Genomic DNA, 18,315 nt, shown 5'->3' with positions numbered 1-18,315 from the left:
TTCTCACCGGGTTGAACGAGAAGTACGACTGGATCCGACGCGAGATCCTCAAGGAGGATCCCTACCCCTCAGCCGACGTAGCGTATGGATGGGTGAAACGGGAGGCGGCTCGACTCAAGATCATGTCGCCGGCATCCGATTCAACCTCCATCACCGTCGGTTCCGAGACATCATCGGGGATCAGATTCGGGTTCGGAGCGCGTGATTACCGCCCATCACAGCCACCGCAAAACAGAGCACAACCACCGATACCGCGCTCCGCCGCCAACCACCGGGGAAACAACAGACCGGACAGATCCAAATTATGGTGCTCCCATTGTGGAATGCACAAACACACAAAGGAAACCTGTTTCCAATTAGTAGGGTATCCAGATTGGTGGGAGGAAGAGAAAGCCGGGAAGGCTAAGGTCGCAATCGGGACCAACGGCGGAGGAGGCCGAAGCCAGACAGAAGGGAATCGAGAGGCGGTGGCATTCCAGGAGAAGAGACCTGATGCCGGTGGCCTCCCAACCGACGGTGGCGGGCGAGGCGAAGGCAGCGGCGGTGGAGGGAAGACGGCCGAGGTTATGGTAGCCGCTCTCAGATTGGACGGCGGCGGTGAAGGAGGTAAAGGGTTGGGGATTTCGATTCCTAACCCTATTACACACACCCTTGCTATTAAGTCCAAGAATCCTAAGAATTATGAAAATTACCCCCATCAGGATAATTATTCTAGAAATCGTCCCCAGCCTATCAATAATTGCGAAAATGACCCCATCATTTGCCAAAACTCATTTGCACCCTTGGAAAACTTATCATATGCATTTGAGGCCCAAAATTGTGATGTTCGTGTTTGGAGTTTTCTTAACGGGTCGTGTTCGTGTTTGTTGTTATCGTGTTGTGTCATTATCGTGTCACCACGATTTTCCACCCCTACTGCACATCAAGGGTACATATTGTAGTATCCGGGCATCATCCCCGCCATTTGGGGTTGGGGCATCATCGGCGCCATTCCGGGCATCATCCCGGACATCCCTGCAGTTCCGCCGACGTTTCCCTCACCTCTAACGGGAAACATCGGCGTTTGTGACTCGCTCATGGCGGGAGAATCACTATCATGCTCCATTTATCTTCAAAAGAAATGAAAGAAGATAGAGAAACCTGTTAAAACAAGTGGTGCTAATGAAATGAAGTTCAACGAGCCGTATATATAGAGTTTTTTTAAAATAAAAATCGGGACGTCCGTCGTGGCACCGCAATGACGGACGTCGCCGGAAAGCCGCGGATGTGAGGTATCCGCGTCCGCCCCTCCCACGCCTAATGGCGGACGTCCTGAGCGGACATCCAACACGCCGGTCGGACGTCCAGCTGGAAGTCCGCCATTGCGGGTGCTCATAGATGCCGTTTGGTAGCTATGTCGTGTTTCGACTAGACATCATACAATTCATGATAGTTATCATAGTTCCAATTAGTTAAAAGATATATATTGGGTGTTTGGTAGATTAAGATAATTGTGAGTTATCTTATTTAAGTGTTTAGTGCAACAAGTCACAAATAAAGATTAAAATTATAATTGCCAAAATTATCTTCGTTACTTTAATTAATTACTAAATTATTCTTATGTTGCCCTAATAATCCCTACAAAATTAACAGCCGCAGCCGCTCTCCCAGATTATCAACACGCTATTTTCACTTCTGAGCAATATTACACTGTGCTTCCACATCATGAAGCAATATTAAACAAGCTGTGCCGAAAGTTAATTTATTTTTATCATATATATATTTACAAAAAGAATTAATTTCGGGTCAATCACCTATACTATAGTAAAAATTACTCCCTCGGTCTCATTCAAGATGTCAACTTTTCATTTTTAGTTTGTCACATTCAAGATGTTCACTTTCTATATTTGGAATTAAATTCCTCTCCCCTCTTCTCATTAAAATATTCAATCACTTTTTCCACTCTATTTTATCACAAATAACTATTCCACCTAAAACTCTGTGCCAAAAAAATGTGATCATTTTGAATGGGACGGAGGCACCTTTGATATTATTGAATAGAAGATACAAAATCATAGAAAGTACTTATTGTGGATTTTTATTATGTAAATTCTTTTTTATGTTGTGAGAATTTCCTACGAGTTTATTAGTAAATCAAGGGTCCGCACTTGTTACTTTTTAGGGATAGCTCAAACCTTTATGAAATTCATAGTAGTAGGTGTAACGTTTGTTATCATAATATCTAAACATATTACGTACGGCTGACATAATTAAAATATTCTTGAATTTTGGAAACATTGCTTAATTGTTGACTGTTTGTTATCATAATATCTAAACATATTACGTACGGCTGACATAATTAAAATATTCTTGAATTTTGGAAACATTGCTTAATTGTTGACTGACCAATACTTGTATAAGTTAATGCGTAGTAATAATGGAAATATGGATTCATAGGTATAATTATTTGTAATGAAGAAAAGCGGTTTTCTTTGAGTTTTTATCAATGTTTTAAAAATCGGACCGGCAAGAGAACCGGTGAAACTACTGGTTCACGATTTAACTGGTCGGACCGATTCAACCACTGGTCAGACCGATTCAACCACTAGTCAGACCGTTTTACTGTAACATATATAATTAAATATATAAATAAATATATACAAATTTATAATAAAGATATGGTTGAATTTTCATCAAAATCTATATTTATAACATTAAAATCTAGTGAATTACATAATGTTATTAAACTAGTTGATAATAAATATAATGAAATTTTAATAAATTATTAATATATACTTAAAATATTAAAACATATATAATTATATATATACATACTTTAATATTAAGATTTAGTGAATGATAAAATATTAGTATTAAAATTTAGTAAATAACTTATACATAGAATATTAGAATAAATTAGTTGGTTTAAAAAAATAATTAATAATATTACTAATTAATTACTTAAAAAGTATTAAATATTAAATAAACGACATTTTACTCTTAAGACAAATTAAGGTTGTTGATACCTAAAACCAATTAAAGTGGTACAGTTGCAAAGGAGTTGGGCTCTCCTTTGAGGTAAAGGGTTCGACTCCCATCGGGATCAATTTTTGGAAAAAAGCTTTACAAATGAAAAACCGGCCCAACCGGCAAGCGGTTCACGGTCTGACCGGCCGGCTCATTCGGTGCAAAACGGCTCAACGTGCCGACTGTTTTATATGGTGAACCGGACCGGACTGAGCACCGGTTCGCGGCCTAATCGGTCCGGTTTTCAAAACACTGGTTTTTATAATATGATTTCTTGATAAGAAATGTGAGTTATGAGAAGATATGTAAAACAATTTCTTGATAAGAAATGTGAGTTATGAGAAGATATGTAAAACAAGTAAGAAATACGGGCTTTATGTTAAGATATGCAGATATAAGATTTTTTTCGTTGTTGTTTAATAAAAAAGAAATTATCTAAATTTGTATAGTAAATAACAGTGGCTTAATTTGACAAATTGATGGGTTATATAAACATGTTTAAAGTATAATTTTGGCAAGATGAGACGGGCGCTTGTCTTATGTTAGGCTTTGAGTTAAGCTTAAATATAATATCAAACAATTAAAAACGTCTAAATATAATTATCTATCTTGATATTACTATCTTATCAAACAAGTCCTTAATATGATAAAATTTTAATGTGATTAACCCGCATTTGTTTAGCCAACAGCTAATGTGGATGCGATTATCCCGAACTCATTTAGCTAGCCAGCAACTTAGTTAGAGCTAACTAGAATTCGATGAACTGACAGTGAATTACTCATAGATTCAACTATTGTCTATTTTTACATCTTATTTAGAAACTAATTCAATACTCCAATGTTAATTTTGATAAAAATAAATAATTGAAAAAAATAAAATAAAACTAACACTCTTATTTTTAATATATATAAGGTCAGAACGCGGTGAATGCTTCCACCGGGGGTCCGATGGTGGGGTGCCAAACCAATTTGATGAGAGGGTTTTTGGCGTGCTCCAAAAACATTGGCAATAGTGAAAGGTCCAAAATGTATATAGTACTCCCTCCGTCCCGCTTTAGGAGTCCCGGTTGATTAATTTCAGACGTCCCGCTTAGGAATCCCGGTTGGGATAAACTAATAAAAAATGCATATAAAGTAAGTAAAAAAATGTTAAAAGTGGGTCTCAACATCCACTACAACATTTATTTATTACATACTCAAATTAAAAATGGGTCCCAACATCCACTACAATATTTATTTATTACACACTCAAATACTTTCTTAAAACATGTGCACAACTCAACCGGGACTACTAAAGCGGGACGGAGGAGTATCAATCATGAATTGCCAACACAATGTATGTTTGTTCGAATTGCATAACGTGATAATCAAAAACAGAAGATAAAACACAATTAGTTGGAGCAAAAAGGTCGTAGGAATGTAGGATCTACCTCAAGGGACACGCATGACAGATCAACTAGGGTGCGCCACCTCGCTTATGAGATTATATGCAAATTCAGACTTCCATCAAAAGGGAAGGAATGTATGAGTAACTCCAACAAGATCTAAATGAAGAAATTTAGACATACAGCAACTTAAGTTTATTTCATTAAGTAATATTATGATATTAAATCATGCAATTTTTAATACATTAACTATTTAATACTTTCTCGATCCCATAGAATCCATCTCATAGATATAGTCCATATTTATTTATGGTAATATTTTATCATTCTCTTTTACGTTATCAGTTATGAGCTTCATCATCCACTATATTATTTCAACTACTTTTTCTCCTTATTTCTTACTTTATCAATTACGCATTAAAATTCATGTCGTACCAAATTAGCCTACTTCTATGGGACATAAGGAGTATAATTTTTGGTGTTTAACTTAATTTACTTTCACATTCTAATCAAGTACTCCCTCCGTCCCTGAAAATTTGTCCCAACTTTCCTTTTTCGTCCGTCCCCCAAAATTTGTCCCATTTCACTTTTACCATTTTTGGTAGTGGACCCCACATTCCACTAACTCATTCCTACTCACATTTTATTATAAAACTAATATATAAAAGTCAAGCCCACATTCCACTAACTTTTTCAATCCACTTTCCATTACATTCCTTAAAACCCGTGCCCGGTCAAACCGGGACGAATTTTGGGGGACGGAGGTAGTAATTTTTTATTTGTAGCCTTTGATATCGATTTTACAAATATATTAATCATAAAATAATAAAATTAATAATCAAATTAAAAAGGTTAAGATGTGGTTCGTATGAAAATATTCACATTGAAGAAATTGCAATTAAAATAAAGTTCGTTGAAATTCAAGGTGTGGTCGAATTGCATCACTCTCATGCATCCTTAATTAAATGGTCAATTGATTTATTCTTGTCTTTTGATACTATAAAATTATCTAAAATCATTGAGCCAGTTGTTTCATATTATCTAAAATCATTGAGCCAGTTGTTTCATAATGCAAAATGTCTATAAATCAATATTACTAAAAACAATCATTGAGTTTGCCATAGATTGCTTTAGTGTAACAACCAAATTAAAATTAAATAAAGTTCGATGATTTAACATTTGAAATTTTAATAATGACTAAAGTATGAATGAATTATGACTGTATAGTCTAACGGCTGCGGGTGCTCAACAAGTAAATAAATTGTGAATTATGAATTATGAATTATGAATTATGAATTATGAATTATGATTTATGATTTATGAATTTAAAGTCTAACGGCTGCGGGTGCTCTAATAAGTAAATATATCGTGGATTTAAAGGCATAATCATTTTGAAATAAAGAAAAGATGTTGAAAGCGCTGTTCAGAGAAACAAGTCAAATTTGTGCTAATAACAAACAAAGAGAAAAACTTGAATACGTTTGTCTAATTATATTGAATGATCGCTTCCACTAGTTAAATAAATTATGGAGTCCAGTATATGATTAAGTTTAATAAATATTACTCTTTCGGTCACATCAAACTAGAGCCTATTTTGAGACGGCATGAGTTTTATACAATTAATAAAGTCAGGAAGAGATTATAAATAAAAGTGATTGTAATATTATTAATGGAGAACGAGACAAATTTTATTAAAAAAAAGTTAAAAAAAATAGAATTATCTATTTTATGAGATAAATTCATTTGATAAAAATAATTTATTTTTATATTACAAAAGAAGTATTCCTTCCATTCCACGTTAATAGAGGCGTTTCATTTTTAACACTATTCTTTCTCTTATTTTATTTTTTTCACTTTAATTATTTATTATTATTAATGTTTTTAAATGGATGAAAAAAAAAAATGAAATGTCTCTATTAACATTGCACCAAACAATTACGCAGATGAAATCTCCTTTGGCCCGCATGACCGGCGGCGCGCTCAGGGAATAGTCCACAGCTAGAAGAAAATATGGATTTAATAATTCAAACTACTCTATGTCATCCATTATCATTAAATATGGATTCAAACTCCTGTATGTATCTATCATAGCACTATTATTTTCAACTTTGCAGTAATTAACATCTGGCATCTTACAACACAAATAACCAGAACGAGTTGCTAATTTGTTCACTCTATTTTAGAGGTGGTAATGGTATGGTCAATTGTTTATTGTTAATTTGATTTCATTTTATTTTCAATTTGCTATTTCGAATAATCCGAATCATGATTCAGATAAGAAATATCTTGTCTGACCAATCATTGCAATGCACTAGCGACTTTTTTAAGAAAAACTTATGACGTTTACGTTTTGTCATCTCTACACCACTAACAAAATCCACCATGATTTTGGACAAATAATAACTCAGTCATAGTCTAGCCACAAACTCCTCTTACCACATCAACAGTTTTAAAAACTCCTCCTGCCACATCATCAGGACAAGCAACTGGACAAGCAATAGCTCAGCCATAACTCAGCCACAATAAATAAAATTATAAAAACAAATAATTAACAATCACACAAAATACGGAATTAAATGTACGACACAGATACAGGAAAACTCAATAATAATATTAAAATTTTAAAAAGTACATTAATTAAAAAAAATACATTAATTAAAAAAAATACATAAATCTAAAAAAAACTCCTCTTCCACACACGAGCCCCCCGCCTCCGCCTCACTCCTCGCCGTCGTCGCCGTTGTCGCGCGCTATCCGGTGTTGGATATTTTAGTGTAATTGGATTAACTTGATTGATCAATATGATCATAATGAGACATCAAATAAGTTGGAAGTGCGGAGTGTACACTTGTTTGAATTCGTTATGATTGGACAGGTGTTCGGGGGCAGCGCCCCCGAGAGCGGGGTCAAGGGGCAGAGCCCCTGGCTGGGGTCGAGCTGGCCGATCGCTTGCCGATACAGAAATCTTCATCCGGAAATGTAATTTCCGATAATTGAAGGACCAAATTACAATATTTAAACCCGCCAAAACTAAATAAAAAATAATAAAAAATCGGTTGGCCGATCGCTCGCCGATCTGGAGCCTGCAATGGTGGCCAGCCGATCGGCGAGCGCATCGCTAACGCCCGTAAACTTTTCCTTTAAAGTAGCAACACACACATACTTATAAGTTATAACCAAGCTGTTAAAATATAAATAAAATAAACATATAAATCGGGATTATATTGGATCGATTTATTCTACTCTACTATATTTAGCTCGAATTATATTATCTCTTACAATGGAAGTAAATAATTTACTTGTAACACGATATTTTACTAATCTAGATCAATTTGAGATTGACTTCTTTTCATTGATCAGACTCTAATTATAGGATTGATTATTTAGTTGAGTCACAATATTCTCTTCCTTCCAAGGTAGATTATTCGAGTTGAGTGGTGAAAGTAGAGCAGTCAATTTTATCTACCCATTCGTAGTATTTAAGAGTAGCTGTTTTGCACCAAATATGATTACTCCAACTGTAATAAATGCTTTCATTTTGAGAACCAAAATATCTAAGCTAACTAAATCAAAGTGAATAACTGTTTCCTGAACTTGAGCCTCTTGTTTAACTTTTCAGTCTGCATTTTCATTTAAAAAGAGGAAGTTGGAGTAAATTAAGTGGAGATGGCTTTGGCTTTGGCGGGCGATGATTTGGCGCGATCGGTGAGCAGCCGGAGTTTGAAGAGGGTGTGGCAGCAGGAGCCGGACGTGTTCCACAGCGCGAGGGAGAGGGAGGATGAGGAGGAGGAGGAGCTGCGGTGGGCGGCGCTCGAGAGGCTGCCCACCTATGATAGGATAAGCAAGGGCTTTCTCAAGAAGGTTCTAGAAGACGGGACCGTGAAGGCCGAGGAGATCGACTTCAAGAAGCTCAAGGGCGACGAGAAGCGCTATTTCATGAACCGGATTCTGGATAACGTTGAGAGAGACAACGAGAGGCTCCTCAGCGCTCTCAGAAACCGGGTCCGTAGGTACCTGTTATATACTGCTCCCTTACTTCTTTTTTTTTATTGATAAATAAACAGAAATTTAAGATCGCCGACTCAAAATTGAGACCTTACTTACCATACTAGTCATATAAATTATTAGGGTGGGGCTTGAAGTGCCGAAAGTGGAAATAAGGTATGAGCATTTGTCGGTGGAGGGAGAAGTGCATGTCGGAAGCAGAGCATTGCCTACTTTGATTAATGCAACCTTGAATACAATTGAGGTCACTTCTCCTCTACTCTAATTAATCTTTATTTATTTATTTATTTTCAGACCATTACCTAATCGTATTTTGTTAGACGCTACTAACGTTAAATATTGTGAAATCATAACTCATATCTAGTAATAATATGGAGTATGATTTTATAATATATATGAGTCCGAATCTTCACTTGCTAAATTGATCTTGACTTGTGGAGGTGACCTTTTTGTTTTATTTATACCTTTTTAAGTTATTATGCCTGATTTTCGGAAATAACGGAATAAGATGCCTATTTTGTGGGTGATTCTACTATATAAAGTGTTAAATGGAAACCATTGATTTTGGATGGTATGCCACATAATAAATGTGATGGAAGCACAACAGAAAATCTTGTTGAAGACAATTGAAATTGATTGCCTAGGAGAATTTGACTTCTAAATACTACTCCCTCCGTCCCGAGCTACTCGCTCATTTCCTTTTCGGCACGGAGATTAAGGAATGAGTGTATAGGAAAGTCAAAAATGACGGCTATAGGTAAAACTTTTTACTAAAAATGGAAAGAGTGCAAGTAACTTGGGACGCCCAAAAAGGAAATACGTGCGAGTAGTGCGGGACGGAGGGAGTACGACACTACGCAACAAATGTTAACTAGTGCCGTCTACAAGAGTCTAACCCTACCCTCATTACTTTATTTAGCTAATAGTAAAATTATTACTAACCAGGTTAATAATATTCATATTTAGGGTACACGGATCACTTAAATATTTGTCTATGGTCAAATTTACTATTTTAATAGTAATTTTTTAGGGATTGCATGTATTGTTTAAAAGTATTATTAACACTAAGAAATCAATTATTAATTAAATTTTGAAAAATATTAATCAGATATAACCAATACTACTAATTAATCACACTAACTTATTGTAAACATAGGTAAGAGATTGAAGATATGAAAAAAAGTCAATCATATGAATTATATGCATCTTTTGTGCCATTTGTTTATTTATTTTTGTGGTCATTGTGTAATGATGGGTTGACCATTTATTCGTCAAGAATAAACAAAGTTGTCAGATGCGTTTTGGTACTGACTAGTTACACAGAAAATAGTTTTTTTTTTCATGTACTAGCACATATCTTTAAATATATGATATAGTAGTAATTTGAATTTTTTTATTAAATATTACAGATTCAAAATAATGATAATTAGAGATTTTAAGCTGTTTATTACATCTTCTATTTAATTTATAATTTATGCATGTTGCATGATCTTAGAATTAAATGAAATACTATATTAATATTTATTAAATAAATATGCATATTTAAATTTATCGTATTTTAATTAATTTAGTAAATTGAATTAGAAGAAGGGGAATATGGAAAAATATAAAGTGATAGAAATAATTAGATAAATATAGTGACTCTTTCTTTTTTACTTCAATTTTGATTGATATAGAATTCAACACTATTATGTCGTAGAGTTGCAAAAAATCACATTATGATAGTAACATCTACTGTATAATTCTGGTATTTTAATTCTGATAAAAAAGAGAAAAAAAAATCAATGGCTCATGGCGATTTTAATTCTGGTATTTTGTGGCATTAATGGATAACAGAGTATTCTAGAACTAGTGAAGCTCTCCCCTGCCAAGAAGAGAAAGATTCAAATACTCAAAGATGTCAGTGGAATTATCAGACCATCCAGGTTTCTGATCTAATTTCCCCCTCAATTAATAATTAATAGTATTACTTTCTACTTTTCTTTTTTACTTATGTTATTGGAAATTTATTAAGTTGTTTAAACTAGTTTGATTTGTTTCCAGAATCACTCTGCTTTTGGGCCCTCCAGGTGCAGGGAAAACAAGTTTCTTGCTTTCACTTGGTGGAAAGCTTGATCACAATTTAAAGGTATATATAATTCCTTTGTTGATGTATTGTATCGTTCATACACTCCAAAAATAGTGATATTTGATAAGAAATTGGGGGGTGCAGCAAACAGGGAAGATCACGTATTGTGGGCATGAGTTCAGTCAGTTTGTTCCTCAGAAGACCTGTGCCTATATCAGCCAACATGATCTTCATCATGGGGAGATGACAGTGAGGGAGACTCTTGATTTCTCGGCTCGTTGTTTGGGCGTTGGCCCTAGATATGAGACATTGGCAGAGCTCTCAAGGCGCGAGAAAGAGGCCGGGATCCATCCCGACCCTGAGGTTGATGCATTCATGAAAGGCATATCAGTCTCTGGTCAGAAGACCAGCCTCTTCACAGATTATTATCTTAAGGTTTTTCATCTTTGCTATTTATGCTGTTTTTAGTGAACTGTTTTTCAAGTATTGTGAAATTTGACAGGAAACTGACTTAGTTTTATCATCTCCATTCATAGATACTTGGTTTAGATATATGCTCGGACACTATGGTTGGTGATGATATGAGAAGAGGAATTTCGGGAGGGCAAAAGAAACGTGTCACTACTGGTATGTTGGATGTTGAAATATTTGATCTTGACATGAGAAATGGTGTGTTTCTGCATTAGTTAGTGTGGGTGAAGTGAACCTCTTTAGATTTTACTTGCATTGAACTATTATTGTTGATACTTTAGGGGAAATGTTGGTTGGACCAGCCAAAGTTCTGTTCATGGATGAAATATCGACTGGATTAGACAGCTCTACCACCTTTCAGATTGTCAATCACATGAGCCAAATTGCTCACATAATTGGTTTAACCATGGTTATTGCTCTCTTGCAACCAGCCCCAGAGACCTATAATCTCTTTGATGATGTTATCCTGTTATCAGAAGGTTTCATTGTCTATCAAGGTCCACGAGAAAGTGTTACTGACTTCTTCGAGTACATGGGATTCAAATGCCCTGCACGAAAAGGAGTTGCTGATTTTCTTCAAGAAGTGACCTCAAAGAAAGACCAAGAACAATACTGGTACAAGAAAGACCAGCCATATAGGTATATCCCAGCTTCAGAATTTGCGCAAGCCTTCAACTCCTTCGAAGTAGGGCAAAAGCTCGCTGAAGACCTCCGTGTTCCTTATGAAAACTCTGAAACCCACGGAGCAGCTTTGGTTAAAGAAAAGTATGGTATATCCAGTTGGCAACTGTTTTGTGCGTGCTTCTCTAAGGAATGGTTGCTAATGAAACGTAACTCTTTTGTTTACATATTCAAGTCTACACAGCTCACAATACTGGGTTTTATAGCCTGTACGCTGTTTCTGAGAACAACAATGTCTCATGGAAAATTAACGGATGGAGGAAAATTCTTTGGAGCACTTTTCTTCAGTCTCATGACCATGATGTTCAATGGGATGGCTGAGCTTTCAATGACAGTCTCAAGGCTGCCAGTCTTCTTTAAACAAAGGGATCTTTTATTCTATCCAGCTTGGGCTTTCTGCTTACCTATTTGGATATTAAGAATCCCATTAAGTATAGTCGAAACATGTATATGGATGATTCTTACATACTACACAATCGGGTTTGCTCCTTCTCCGGGAAGGTAAAATCCTGTTCAATCAACTAACTGTAATCTTGACCTGACCACTAATCAAAAAATGTGCTGAACTGAGTTTTTTTTACCTGTGCTCTAGATTTCTCCGGCAATTTTTGACGTTGTTCAGCATAAAGCAAATGGCACTTGGTCTGTTCCGGTTCATTGCTGCATTAGGAAGAACCCAGGTTGTTGCAAACACATTAGGCACCTTCTCTTTGCTCGTGATCTTTGTCCTTGGGGGTTTTATAGTCGCCAAAGGTAAGTCGTGCATGTCTCTAAAATGCAATATGTCTGTATTTTAGACATTATATTCATATCCTTGCTTGATGGCAGATGATCTGGAGCCATGGTTGAAATGGGCCTATTATATTTCTCCCATGAGTTATGGACAGAATGCTGTATCCATAAATGAGTTTCTTGCCACAAGATGGAGCAGTGTAAGTTGTTCATTAGATTACCAATAATACTGGCTTGCACTTCGTGTTCATTTCTTCTTTGATTCTTGATAAATCTTCATACACATTCTTCTTTGCTGCAGCCTAATACAGATCCTAAATACCCTGAACCTACTATTGGAAAAGTCCTCCTTCAGTCGAGGGGCTTTTTCACCGAGGATTATTGGTTCTGGATTTGTGTATGTGCACTCTTGGGATTTTCTGTTCTCTACAACCTTTTCTTTATTGCTGCACTGACCTTCTTAAGTTGTAAGTCATATTCCATAAATTCCACTTTCTTTGAATTGGAAATAGATGTTGATTTTCTGGCTGATCAAATTTATAGCTTCAAGTGTTTCAAAGAATTTGACATTGGATGACGATGATGACAGCAAAAAGGATTCATCTAAAGGTACTAGCCCTTCCTTTAGGTTATTATTTTAGTTTTTTTTTTGCTCATTTCAGTAAACTAGGAAAACAACCAGTTTACATTCGGTTTATTTGTTGTAGTTTTAGAAAACTTACTTAACTTACTACAGGAGGGGATAAGGTTGTCCAGAAAAGCAGTTCAGACGGAATCGTTGGCACTGAAGGTCAAACGTCTAACAAAGGAATGCTTCTACCCTTTCAGCCTCTGTCTCTTGTGTTCAACCATACAAATTACTATGTCGATTTGCCACCTGTAAGTATGCTTATCTTTACCAATTTGCACTTTGGTAATGAACTAAACTACATTACGTTTTGAATATTCTTTTAACTTGTTTCATTTATCAGGAAATGAAAGCACAAGGTGTTGAGGGTGATCGTCTCCAATTACTACGAGATGTGAGTGGAGCTTTTAGACCTGGGGTACTGACGGCACTTGTTGGGGCTAGTGGTGCTGGAAAGACAACCTTAATGGATGTATTAGCAGGGAGAAAAACAGGCGGATACATCGAGGGAAATATCAGCATTTCAGGCTACCCCAAGAAACAGGATACATTTGCACGTATCAGTGGATACTGTGAACAGAATGACATTCATTCGCCTAACGTCACCATTTACGAATCTGTGTTGTACTCTGCCTGGCTACGCCTTCCTCAAGAAGTAAACAAAGACACTGGAAAGGTTGTATATTATTGTTATTTTTATTTTTGTACTTAATTTCCTTGATGATTCCTTAGTAACATTTGGCAATCTGTTCCTTACATACTGCAGCAATTTGTTGAAGAAGTATTGGAATTGGTTGAGCTTAACCCCATAAGAGATTCCTTAGTTGGGCTTCCTGGAGTTTCCGGTCTTTCAACTGAACAAAGGAAAAGACTAACAATTGCTGTAGAGTTAGTTGCTAACCCTTCCATCATCTTCATGGACGAACCTACTTCTGGCCTCGACGCAAGAGCAGCTGCTATTGTAATGCGCACAGTGAGAAACACCGTGGATACAGGAAGAACTGTTGTCTGCACGATTCACCAACCAAGCATGGATATATTCGAATCTTTTGATGAAGTATGAACAATACATATATTAATAAGTTTTAATCTACTCTGAATATTTTACTTGTATTGATCAGACTAAATCTTTGTATCACTGCAGTTAATCTTAATGAAGAGAGGAGGCCGGATCGTATATGCTGGACCTCTTGGTCTGCATTCTCATAAGCTGATAGAATATTTTGAGGTCAGCTGTCTCCAACAATTTATGCTCATTCTCCATTGGAAGCTTGTTTTTCCTTGTAATTTAATCATAAGTACTACTATTTTCGTCTCGTGTCAGGCTATTCCTGGGGTTCCCAAGATTAAAGATGGTTACAATCCAGCAACCTGGATGATGGATATCAGCACTCCAGCAGCTGAGATTGAACTTGGAGTTGATTTTGCTGATATTTATACTAAATCAGCACTTTACCAGTGAGTAGAACCGACGATTGCTCTTCTGTTGCTATTAGCTTTCGTGTTTTCAGTATCTGAAGCCATTTACAAATGTCATTTTGCTCTTTGGTATTCAGGAGGAATCAAGAACTTATTAAAGAGCTCAGTACTCCTCCACCAGATTCTAAGGACCTCTATTTTCCTAGTAAATACTCGAAGTCGTTTCTGGAGCAATGCAAAGCTTGCTTCTGGAAGCAGTATTGGTCATACTGGAGGAATCCACTATATAATGCCATCAGGTTCTTGATGGCAACTGTGATTGGCCTAATATTTGGGTTGATTTTCTGGAATAAGGGACAGAAAATGTAAGTTGCTCGTATTTATTTTTAGCATTCTTGTTCTAAGAGAGAAATACTAGCATGTTATATACTAGTCCTGACTTAATAATTTTTGAGTACTTATGTTTTACACTTGTGTGTTTTGACAGCGAAAATCAACAAGATATTCAAAATCTTTTGGGAGCTATATACTCTGCTGTTGTCTTCCTGGGAGCCTCGAATATGAGTTCTGTGCAAGGCGTCGTTTCTATAGAGAAGACAGTTTTCTATCGTGAAAAGGCAGCTGGAATGTATTCACCGCTGCCTTATGCATTTGCTCAGGTCTACTTGAATACCACATTGTTAGCTTAGTGATCATCTCCACCTTACAACAATACACATTGTGAATCTTTGCAGGTGGCTATAGAGATGGTCTACGTAGCAATACAAACCGCAGCATACGTCCTTCTAATCTATTCAATGATTGGATTCGAATGGAATGTAGCCAGATTCTTTTGGTTCTACTACTTCATGTACATGTGCTTCATCTACTTCACTCTTTACGGAATGATGTTCATCGCTCTCACACCGGGCCTCCAAGTCGCTTCCATTACAACATCTTTCTTCCTCAGCTTCTGGAATTTGTTCTCCGGTTTCCTCCTTCCACGAGTGGTGAGTGACTTTGGCATAATTTTGTAGAGATTAATTAATGTATGTGAGTTGTGTTTGACAGAGTGAGTTGTGGTTGTGTGGCAGCAAATTCCGATATGGTGGAGGTGGTATTACTGGGGGTCTCCGGTGGCGTGGACGATCTACGGGCTGGTGGCTTCACAATTTGGTGAGATGGAAACTGGAATAGAGGTGCCTGGAGTTGGGTTAAGGATGGTGAAATCATACCTTAAACAAAATTTGGGATTTGAGCATGATTTTCTGCCTGTTGTTGCTGTAATGCATCTGGTTTTTGTCCTAATCTTTGCCCTAACCTTTGCCTTTGGCATCAAGTGCCTAAACTTCCAAAGGAGATGAACGTCATACCTTCATCACATCAACTAATAGCTTTGCTTTGTTGAACTTGGTGCTAGCCTTGGTCTTGGCTCTGCTAGGAGTGTTAATGTGTGTTGAGTTTTTCGTGTTAGTTGTTTCGGTTGTTTGAGCTTTTATTATGCATCAAAAATAAAACACTATAACAGCTATCTGAGGCTCATTATTTTCTCCATATAATTCTTTGATAGTGTGAAAATTAATTCATATTAAATTTGAATATATTTGTTTTATGCTTCGGAAAAAACTTGAAAACCGATTTTTTCACACAAAAAAGTGAAAACAGATTAAAGTAATCGATTTTGAGACTATTTTATCTTGGGAAAATTGTTTTTTCATTACATATGGCATAATTATTCAGTTAAGCTAAATCAGCAGAAACTTAGTTTGTGAACATAGGAGGAATCTGTTGAGAAAAGGGGAAGTATCAATAAGCATTAAAGAAGAATAGAGTTCCAAGAAGCATTGAAGATGTGCATGCATTGTTCCAATAGTAGTGTAGTTCCATGAATATACATTTATTGTAGGATCTCAAAAGTCACCAACATCCCTATAAATATATGGGTGTTGAGTACCATTTCATCATTCAATCAAAATACAATAATCTTCTCCCATTGCTTTCTTTTCTAAATATGTTGTCTATACCATTTAACATGGTATCAGAGCGGGTTTGGACTCAGATAAGGTATCATCATCGTCCTTGATACCTTTCTCGGCCCCTTCCCGTTTTTTTGTTTTTCCTTTTTCCGCTGTACCTATAACCATAAGCCAAAATGTCAAATGACAACTATATAGTAACCGAAACCTCAGATTCATCTATGGCAGATGAATTTGCTCGGCAATTTGCCAACTTTATGCGCAATAGTTTTGCGATGAACCAACCAAATCCACCAGAAACAGCTGCCATGCCATTCAGAATTGACATGCAGCCCCTCCACATTGGTGGGAATAAGTTGAATGGAGAAAATTACGCCCTTTGGTCCGTATTGATGAAGACGGCAATAAGCGGTCGGGGAATGGTATCTCACGTCACCGGAGTGCCTCATTCCCCACCGCGAACCGATCCAGCCTTCATACAATGGGAACAAGCCGATCACTGTGTGATCACTTGGTTAGTACAAAACATTGAGCCTCGACTGGTCAGTCGAGTTTCACAACATCCGACGGCAAAGCATATATGGGATGCGTTGGCCGTCACATATGGGAGCGGAAGAGATAAAATCCAGGTGTATGATCTTCAGTTCAAAGCAACCACACTGAGACAAGGAAGCAGTTCATTAGAAGAAATATGGAGCCGGTTGGGAGAGATCTGGATTTCAATCGACCAAAAACAGACGAACCCAATGAAATGTCCAGAGGATATGGAGATTCATAACAAATTCATACAAGATCAGAGAGTATGTCAGTTTCTCTATGCAATTGATAGCAAATATGAAACAACTAAGAGGGAGATACTGAAAATGGACCCGCTTCCCTCCGTCGACTATGCGTACAACCTGATTCAGCAGGAGGAGACACGACTCCGAGTGTTACAACAGGCAAACACCGGCGGAGCAGCTGCCATGGATGGAATTGGAACTGGCCTCGCCATCCGAGGGTGGCAGAACCCTACCGGCGGCTCTCGGGGTGGCGGTCGCGGCAGCAACGGTGGTGGTCGCGGCAGCAACAGTGGTGGTCGCGGCAGTGGCAATGATAGAAATCGGCGAAGTGATGAAGAAGACAAGTCAAAACTGGTGTGTTCCTACTGCAAACGGAAAAGACACACAAAAGATTCATGCTTTGAACTAGTTGGATATCCAGATTGGTGGGAAGAGAAGCACGGCAAGCCGCCGCAACCGCAAACACCCTGGAACCGTGGCGGGCACGCCGCCGCAGCAGTTGGAGGCGACGGAGGCAACGCCGTGCAGGGGGTCGTGCAAACCGCCGGTGCTGTCCAGCCAGGAGGAAGGACCAGAAATGAAGCTGCTCAGCCGGCGAACACAACCGGGGCAGCAAACTTCGTTGCCAGCGGAAGTGGGAGTGTAATTCACGATTGGAGTGAAGAATTGATGAGGGGAGAGGCGGCGCCTGATTCAGGTAGATTAGGGTTAGGGGGCTCTTTTATTGGAAGCCCCCAAATCTTTGGGAAATTGCAGGTTTTACCCCACCAAAATTCTCAGTCACAATTAGCCCCCAAATCTCCTGAAAATTCCATAATTTCCCAAACCACTTGCCAAAATCGATTTCAGCCTCTCGAGAAGCTTGGAGTTGTGTGTGCAGTATCTAATGGCCATGAGAAAAATGATAAATGGATTTTTTACTGTGGGGCAAACGATACCATAACATATGATGCCTCTGACCTTACCAACCTTCAGAAACCTCTAAAATCTCATATCCAAACTGCCAATGGGGAATTTACGGTGGTTGAGGGGGCTGGAACCGTTAACATTTCCCCAACTTTGCAGTTATCAAATTGTCTATATATTCCTTCGATGTCTCATAAGTTATTATCCATTAGTCATGTCACAAAGGAATTGAATTGTACGTTACTAATGCAGCCACAATTTTGTCTGTTGCAGGATA

At 37.4% G+C, this 18,315-nt stretch overlaps 1 protein-coding gene across 1 annotated transcript; it reads left to right on the top strand.

Annotated features, from left to right (window-relative positions):
* Nucleotides 1–7,918: 7,918 nt before the first annotated feature.
* LOC121762590 (ABC transporter G family member 39-like) lies at nucleotides 7,919–15,933 on the top strand. Its single transcript, XM_042158521.1, has 20 exons — nucleotides 7,919–8,401; nucleotides 8,520–8,640; nucleotides 10,233–10,321; nucleotides 10,440–10,524; nucleotides 10,609–10,899; nucleotides 11,001–11,091; nucleotides 11,217–12,117; nucleotides 12,209–12,369; nucleotides 12,445–12,548; nucleotides 12,650–12,815; nucleotides 12,892–12,957; nucleotides 13,085–13,227; nucleotides 13,320–13,652; nucleotides 13,743–14,033; nucleotides 14,121–14,204; nucleotides 14,301–14,434; nucleotides 14,533–14,760; nucleotides 14,883–15,054; nucleotides 15,130–15,384; nucleotides 15,469–15,933. The coding sequence occupies exons 1-20, from the start codon at nucleotides 8,058–8,060 to the stop codon at nucleotides 15,736–15,738; spliced, it is 4,329 nt and encodes a 1,442-aa protein (XP_042014455.1). The 5' UTR covers nucleotides 7,919–8,057; the 3' UTR covers nucleotides 15,739–15,933.
* Nucleotides 15,934–18,315: the final 2,382 nt, after the last annotated feature.

This window comes from Salvia splendens, chromosome 13 (assembly GCF_004379255.2).
Source record: "Salvia splendens isolate huo1 chromosome 13, SspV2, whole genome shotgun sequence".
Taxonomy (NCBI): domain Eukaryota; kingdom Viridiplantae; phylum Streptophyta; class Magnoliopsida; order Lamiales; family Lamiaceae; genus Salvia; species Salvia splendens.
This window is presented reverse-complemented; position numbering and strand designations above follow the sequence as displayed.

Coding starts and splice junctions, on each gene's coding strand:
- LOC121762590 (XM_042158521.1), top strand. CDS start 8,058: ATGGCTTTGGCTTTGGCGGGCGATGATTTGGCGCGATCGGTGAGCAGC. Junction 8,641..10,232: donor CAACCTTGAATACAATTGAG/GTCACTTCTCCT, acceptor AATGGATAACAG/AGTATTCTAGAACTAGTGAA. Junction 14,435..14,532: donor ACTAAATCAGCACTTTACCA/GTGAGTAGAACC, acceptor TTTGGTATTCAG/GAGGAATCAAGAACTTATTA.